At 32.3% G+C, this 8,779-nt stretch overlaps 1 protein-coding gene across 1 annotated transcript; it reads left to right on the plus strand.

Annotated features, from left to right (window-relative positions):
* Positions 1-4,363: 4,363 nt before the first annotated feature.
* On the plus strand, positions 4,364-4,780 carry LOC106461986 (prostatic spermine-binding protein-like). The gene has a single exon (XM_013921854.1). The coding sequence runs from the start codon at positions 4,364-4,366 to the stop codon at positions 4,778-4,780; it is 417 nt and encodes a 138-aa protein (XP_013777308.1).
* The last annotated feature ends 3,999 nt before the right edge of the window (positions 4,781-8,779 follow it).

The raw sequence follows: 8,779 nt of genomic DNA on the forward strand, positions 1-8,779 counted from the left end.
GATAAATTAAATTTAGTAGTTAAATAAATGCCGATATTTATCCAATTTATGATATTTGTCAACAAGATTGATACACACAGTTTCTTTTAATATACAAACAACAATACATTTTACAATAACAATAAATCCGTCACATTAACTAGATTGGAAAACAAAGCAAAAGAATATGGTTCAAATTGGGGTACTAGGGAACCAAACCATGGGCCTTATAACAAGTGAGACCACTAGAATATTGATTGATTAAGATAAGGCTTTCATTCCTATCTCCCATTCAAGCATGAAATATCTCGAGCAATTGGAGAATGAGATGGGTATCCAGAATATTTCATATAATAATATACCAGTTAAATCACCGGTTGCAGTGCCTATGGATTTCTGTATGATCAGACTGTTGAACCAGGTGTTGGAAACCTGTCACACTTCTACACTAGATGGTTTATGAAAAACTCTCACAAAGAGGAATGGTGTGCCTTAGTCAACACGACAGCCTTTTGAATTAGCCCTTTGGTATAGAAATTATACTGCATGATTATTACAAAGTATTACGGTCGTCCGATAAAACATGACCAGATTTGGCAACATGGATGGTGAGGGTCCAAAATCGTTTTGATATAAGGTATTAAGTCTCTGTGCAGATATATTTTGTCAAAAATACTAATGATTATATAACTAACTTAATACTCTATAGAAAGATACCTTATGAATTTACTGTGCGTGTAAACATGAATTACAATATGATATGGGCAACTTTTGTAGTTTATCGTTTAGTCTGGTTATTAATGATAATGCGACATTAAGAAAATTCCTTTGAAGTTTCATGTGTCATTACACTAAATTGTCCAGTGTCTAGTCTTTTTCTGGGATGATAAGAAGATCGCCTGGAAGTAACATTTGTTAATAAACTATACTGCTAAGTGTCTGAGTTACTTTAATAAACTCTGACTCGCCCATTAAATTATTAATGTAGTGTAGAAAAGTATATAGTGTAGAATAATTTTCTTTTTGTCGTATGTTAATAAATAGTGTGTCAGGTAGTCATTTCATGTTGTACAACAGTAATTCACTTTAAAATATGAGTACTTTCACAGTACTTCATAGATTTTTATACACAAATCTTAAATACATTTTCTTTTACATTTCGGGATATTCATTCATTTATATCCCGATTGGCTAAAAAAACATCCAATATTCCTACTGGTTAATTGTACAGTGGTATTTTTACGTTTATATGAGTGCAAAAGTGAACGACGTTTAACGTGCATTGTTCTGTTCGAAGTACAAAACTTCGACGTGTATAGCATTAACTTTAAAGACGATTACTCCAGCGACTTAAACAAACACACATGGAAACTAATTAAGTTAATTATTTACCTTTCCCTGGCTTGTAAGTAACGCAATACCTTTACATCTGGCTACAAATTACAACAGAAGACTAAAAATCGACAATTAGTCCTAAAGTTTAAATACCATTCATATGCGAAGAACGAGTTTACTCGCTAGAGTAATGAAACAATTTCTGTTATTGGTGGTAATGGATCCAACGTGTTGTTAATACTTTAGAGGAGTTGATATCATTATGGAAGAAAAAAGAAAAGAAGTGAAATAGTAACAAATGATGGCAGTTGATTTTTACACTTCTTTATACCATCATTTTAAAAATTCACTATTTTATAATGCGAGTTTATTAAGAGCTCGATCAAGAAGAAACTCTTAAGATATTAATAAAAAATGGCGATTATCCACAAATACAAAGTGCTCATGAAAAAAATGATGTATACAGATATAGTAATTTATAGTAATTCCATGTTTCTACATTTATTTACTTGAAATCTAAATACAGCAGCTATATATTCTACTTAACAGGTTCTTGTTTCATTCGTATCCTGGTACATAATACAACAACAGCATTATTCAAAGAATTTACCTATTTAAAACATATACCATTTTCATATATGTACTATTACACTTAATCATTAAGCCTATAAGAAGATAATCTCTAAGCTATGGCTCATTGGTTTTAAGATATGTATGGGACAGATTCTTTACAGTAGGTGTCTGTGAATTGTTGGCGATAAATTTCAACAATAAACGGACAGCATACAATCCACTTGTTTTGAAATAATATATTCAAAACAAGTCAAACATATGTACAAACATTCGTTTCACTATCAGTTATCTTAAGTTGTATCCAGAGCTTTTAATAACTGTCTCTTTTTCGTCAAAGTCCACATAGGCTGGTTACTTTACAACACAATTTGACAAGACGAATTATTATTCTCTACTGTATTATTATAATATAATCTGTGATACTCACTTTGAAATTAATACTACAACTGTTAGTTACCACAGTTGTATCCAAAACTTTAAACAATTGTCTTATTTTCATCAAAGTCCACACAGGCGGGTTCAATTATTTTAGAACACCCTTTGAAAAGACAAATTATTCTTCTCTATTTGTGTTATTACAATACAAGCTGTGAAACACTTTAGAAATCGCCTATTATGGTTAATTCACACGAAGTCTAACTTCACTTTTACTTTCATTTTCTTTCACTAACTTAACTTCTCACTGTATCTGCACGTATTTATAACACGCAACAGAAAACTCTAGAAATATCTATTCCTCTAGTAATAACAATACTAAATATAACGAGAAAAACTTAGAAGCTTCGAGTAAGATGACGTCAACAATATTACAAAAGCCTAGTATAACAACGAACCACACGTACAGAATTACGTAACGAAATTTGTCTTAACTGATGCTTTTAAAATAATTACGTTTAAAAAACAACATGGGAAGGTAGCTATTTAACAGCACCCAGCACCAACCCTTAGGGCAATCTAGTCAAATTGTGGATTTGACAGTCACTTTAATAACGTACTCATGGCCTGAAACTACAAATTTGTTGTAACGGAACACGAACCACGGACCCTCAGATCTACAATCTGGAACGCTAGCCACCATATCTCATCCAGTTCCTTACACAATGGACTAACTACTAAGAGTTTATTATACATTATTTCCAAATATCAATTGTTTCCGCAAGGTTGTTCATTGCAAATTCAATATCCATTGCAATGAGTTATTTTTAGTTTTATTTAGCGAATCTCATGCTATTTATTTTCAGCATATTAGTTTAAAGAACTGTAAAAGTTAAAGTAACTGAGTTTCGGTTTGAAACATCCAATAACTCAGACCCTTATCTTTGCCTGTACTTTTGGTACTTTGTACTTAAAGATTGTTATCAAGCCATTCTCTCAGAGAACGTCACTTTGACTCGAGAATCAAATTAAGTTTGATATTCACAGGTAAGCATGTCGACTTGAGTTACTTTCTCTGCTTGTATATTTTTGCATCTTTTATTGCAGAAACATCTTAAGTTACAGAAACTAATTACATAATACAAAAGCAGTTTTTAAGGCATGAGTAATTCTTTGAAATTGCACTTTACCTTCTATTTTAAGTTTCAGGCGTAAGTAGCGTAGTTTTATTATCACTGTGTCAGTCGTTTGGTTTAATTTGTTTGAAACATCGCCATGTACGTTATGTACGCTATGTACGTTAGCTATCCCTAATTTAGCAATGATAGACTAGAGAGAAAGCAGTTAGTCAGCACTAGTCACCGTCAAATATTTTACCAACGAACAGTGGGATTGACTATCATATTATATTGCCCCTACGGCTGAAAGGGCGAGCATGTTCTGCGAGATGGGGTTTTGAACCCGCGATCCGCAGATTGTGAGTCGAGCGTCCTAACCACTAGGTCATGTCAGGTCAAATCAGTCGTAATTTGAGACTTGACTAAATATCACTGTGAGTTAGTTTTAGTTAGCGTTATTACGATAACGCATAGAATTGTAAGGGATCATATTTCTAAAATAGCCACTGGAAACAATTTTGTTTAAAATCGTGTAATTACGTTGGTCGAAAATACATTGTTGAACTGAGTGAAAGATGGGTAATACTGCTCGCAGAAAAGAAGTGAAAAATAATATTGAGAATTTATTCCGAAACGGTACAGACTTGTTATCGAAGCGCTGTTTGATTTAGATTGGTTTGTTTGTTTGTAATTAAGCACAAAGCTACACAATGGGGTAACTGTGCTCTGCCCACCACGGGTATCGAAATCCTGTTTCTAGGGTCGTAAATCCGCAGACATACCGCTGTGCCACTGGGGGGGGGGGGGTTAGACTTATTAACGCGTAACGTAAATTAACACCATATAGTAAATAATTAAAAACCTTTCGTAGTTTTCTAGAGTATTGTTAACGTAAGTATTTATGCGAATATAGATTAACTTTATACTGTTTTTATAATCTTTATGTCAATAGGTAAAATTCAACTGAGTCCAAATAATTTAATATGTACAACGACTCTCGGACTTATCGTAAAGGAATCGTGTTCGACAACTCCCTAACTTATACAAAAAATGCTTATACGGACGACGAGGACGATGAAAACGATTCCACAATTTATAGAGGAATAATTTATCCGGACGATGTGGATTACAAGCACGACGATAACAACCACTTCCCGACTTATAAAAAACACGCTTATACGGACGACGAGGACGATGAAAACGATTCCACAATTTATAGAGGAATAATTTATCCGGACGATGTGGATTACAAGCACGACGATAACAACCACTTCCAGACTTATAAAAAACACGCTTATACGGACGATGAAAACGATTCCACAATTTATAGAGGAATAATTTATCCAGACGATGAGGATGATGAGGACGATGAGGATTACAAGCACGACGATGACGACTAATTCCCGACTTATAAAAGAATTGCTTATTCGGACGATGAGGATGACGACGAGGATGATGAGGACGACTCCCGGTTAATAAAGAATCGCTTATTCTGATGACGATGACGACGATTCCCCAACGTTTAAAGGAATCGCTTATCCAGATGACGAGGATGAAGACGACGACGTCTCCTCGTCTTATCATCTTATCGTCAATGAATTCCGATATTCTCCTGCAAGATTCTTGGGCGTACCCCGAACTCTTCGTGCAGAAATCGTGGACGACGCCTCCCGGATTTGTCGTAAAGGAATCATGGAAAATGACTTCCCAACTACAATCAAAGACTCACACGGGGAAAAAGTAGGACCTGTTTCTGCTCATAAACTCCAGGACTCTAAGGTACGTCAAATGAAAAATAAAACTATTGATTTTTTATTATTGTCAGTATACATGTAAGATTCCATTCTTAACAAGTAATCTTCATTACGAATGCAGATTTATTAAAACGCTATTTGATTACATAACAATTACATAAACTAAATTAGTATGGTCACATCAAAAACCGCGTCACTCGTGAGTGAACTGGTTTAAGCTTTCGATTGTTTTATCTGAGTTTATGCAACTGCTCTAAGTGTGAGAACCAATTTGGACGACCTTATGTAACTTCTTTAGACTTGTGAACCAAGTTTTTAAGTTATAGGTTGAGTCGTTGAATTGTAAACTTCTTGAACTCCAACTTAATGAAACATTTCAAGGTTGTTATTACTCTATGATTTAAACATTACTTTATATATTAATAAAAATGTTGTATTTAAGGTAAAAAGTCCTGATAAAACAGATTTATATAAATAAAAAATACCAGTAATTTTGAGTATTATATATTTTTTCTTTTGATTGGATGTTTGCAAATGCAAAAGGTTACACTTTACACATTATATTATTAAACGTTTGCACAAACTCATTTATCAAGAGAACATTGTGCCTTTATGGAGTTTTCTACGTACGTATTGATACTAACTCTCTTTTTCTAGTAGTGTAAATATTTCTTTTCGTCTTTGAACATTCTTTGTTTATTTCAGAGCGTAAACAAAACGTCGTTACTACGAGAGTTCGATTTGGATAGAATGCATAATGATGAGGCAAACGGTAAGTCAATAAGAAATCTAGATTGTACAGTATCTAAGCCTTTTGAGGTGTATACTAAAATGTGAATACTGTAAACATGACACACACTTAGAACAAAACACTTTCAACATTCGAATCCAAGAAAGGGTGACACATAGAAAAATTGTATCTTAGACATCATGGAACATAAGTATAGAACATATCAATACTATAATTTAGGGATAATATGACAACTAATGAATTAAACTCCTTGGGAGTATGACACCGAGAAAAGACATTTATTAAATATTATGACCTATATACTATTAATAGTAGAGAATATAATTCATGGATAATAGGTGAAGTATATCATCAGAATCCAATGGAGTAGAAATACGATATCCTAGAAAGTATAACGTATAAAGAATCTGAATAATGGAAATTGAAAAATTTATATAACAAAATGCATAGACGTAATGTCTCAAAATAATTAATTACTACGGATTATGATACACATGTTGCTTCCCACCTACAGGATCCGAATCGTAGAGATTAAGTGATTTAGAATATCTTGTCGCCAAAAACTATGAAATATGACAAATAGAAAATCAATATCCCAGGATATAAAACTATACTTTCAGTATCATAGATATAAAAGATAAAATTAGGTATCAAAGCGTAAGTCACTAGCCTCTTGAGCTATAAAAACAGTATTTTAGTATTTAAGTGCTTAAGATAACTAAAAAAGTCATGACTTCAGGGAATAAGACAACTTGAAAAGTCAGTATTTCAGAACGTCAGCCAACTAAAATATCAATAATTGAAAAGTAAATTTCTCTGGGATCAAGAGAACTGGAAAACCAATATTCCTGGGAGTGAGGAAACTGAAGAAAGCTAAGTAACCAATATTTCAGGGAAGTAAGACAACTGGAAAGTCAATATTTCAACGAGTTAGCCAACTAGAGAATGTGTTTCACAATGAGTTAGAACATAAAATATTCAAAAGAATAGAAAGAGTTAAACTCTCATTTGTGGGGAGTTGAAATTTCAGAAGGAATTGTGAAGCCTCCAGATTTTGAACCTTATGTAATATGAGACATATAATTAAAAGTTTAAATAATCAAAACTAAGTAAATATCTGAATTCCACGAGAGCAAAAAATTAATTTTATGGTAGATAATTCGCAACTTAAAAATTTCATATGCTGGATTTTCTGAAATGCAAAGATTTAAAAATAAAAATAAAAAGTTGAAATACGAGAAGTAAGAATTTTTGTTCCTAATAGTTTAATACATATTATAAGTAGCAGACAAAATGTAAACAAACAAAGTTCAGTCTTTGTTTAATTAAAGGATTTATTAATCATACATATTATAAGTAGGAGACAAAATGTAATCAAAGTTCAGTCTTTGTTTAATTAAAGGATTTATTAATCTATATATATTATAAGTAGCAGACAAAATGTAAACAAAGTTCAGTCTTTGTTTAATTAAATGATTTATTAATTTATATATATTATAAGTAGCAGACAAAATATAAACAAACAAAGTTTAGTCTTTGTTTAATTAAATGATTTATTAATTTATATATATTATAAGTAGCAGACAAAATATAAACAAACAAAGTTTAGTCTTTGTTTAATTAAATGATTTATTAATTTATATATATTATAAGTAGCAGACAAAATGTAAACAAAGTTCAGTCTTTGTTTAATTAAGGGATTTATTAATTTATATATATTATAAGTAGCAGACAAAATGTAAACAGACGGAGTTCAGTCTTTGTTTAATTAAAGGATTTATTAATCTATATATATATATGTATCTCTCTCTCTATATATATAAATATATAATAAGAGGTATAGCTTAAAACCTATTATATCAATTACATTAATTGTCAATAGGCGGTCAAGATTAGCACTATAAAACAATAAAGAACTTAATATAAATTCAAAACTCTATTAAAAAAAAACCTTTGCACTTTCCGGTCATTATCCAAAAGGCATAACGGAGATGGCCTGTGGTAATAGCAACCAAAAGCGTTGGGGATATCCCATCTATCCGACAAAATCCAAAAAGCAGATGAGAAATCAGTCAGCAGTCGTGGAAAATTCAATAAGGGTACAGAGTTGAGTGCTTACACCCACAATGTCTCAACTCTTACTGCCTTTCACTGTCTGCAACCAGTTGTGGGAAGGCAGTTACCCTTAAAAAGATGTAATGAAGTTAAAAGTAGAAATAAAATAGAATTAAGCCACCCAAACGATGTATATTTCGATAAATAATGCCTACCATTCTCTAACCTTAAAAGTTCTAAAAATCTTTAAAGTGGAATTTATTATATGTTACTCCCAACCTCCACCCAGTGTCGTAGCCAGGACGCACACATTAAGGGCGCAGTGACAAACTCAAAGGGCGCGAGTACATTGTAATCATTTTCAGTTTTTCGTTATCAATTTTTGTTATCATTTATTGATGTTCCTTATTAATTCATAAGCGAATTCACTCATGAAAAAATCTTTGATATCCGACAACAAGAGCTTAAGTTAGGTATGAACTGATAGGTTAATCAAAACAGAAAGCACGAGTCAGTCTCAGGGAAAGTTGATTGGACCCTTGTAATTAATTAATTAAAGCAATTTAAACCAAGTCCAAATTTTGTTATTAAAACAACTGTAATCGCTGTAAAACTGTAAAACAACTGTAAATCCTTGTAATTAATTCTGAATATAATTGAAGTCTCCCAATATCTTATGCTTCCTATCAACACTCTGACATCAAGGATGCACTTCTCAAACCCTATGAGGATTAAGTTCGCCAGTTTTTCATGAGATATCGACTGATGGAGGTCAGTAAGCACATTTGTCGGAGCAGAAAAAACTCTTTCACATGTTGCAGTTGAGGATCCAATTGTTA

The sequence above is a fragment of the Limulus polyphemus genome, unplaced genomic scaffold, assembly GCF_000517525.1.
Source record: "Limulus polyphemus unplaced genomic scaffold, Limulus_polyphemus-2.1.2 Scaffold1071, whole genome shotgun sequence".
Classification (NCBI taxonomy): domain Eukaryota; kingdom Metazoa; phylum Arthropoda; class Merostomata; order Xiphosura; family Limulidae; genus Limulus; species Limulus polyphemus.

Excerpts from the sequence above, each read along its gene's own strand:
- LOC106461986 (XM_013921854.1), top strand. The coding sequence starts at position 4,364 with ATGTACAACGACTCTCGGACTTATCGTAAAGGAATCGTGTTCGACAAC.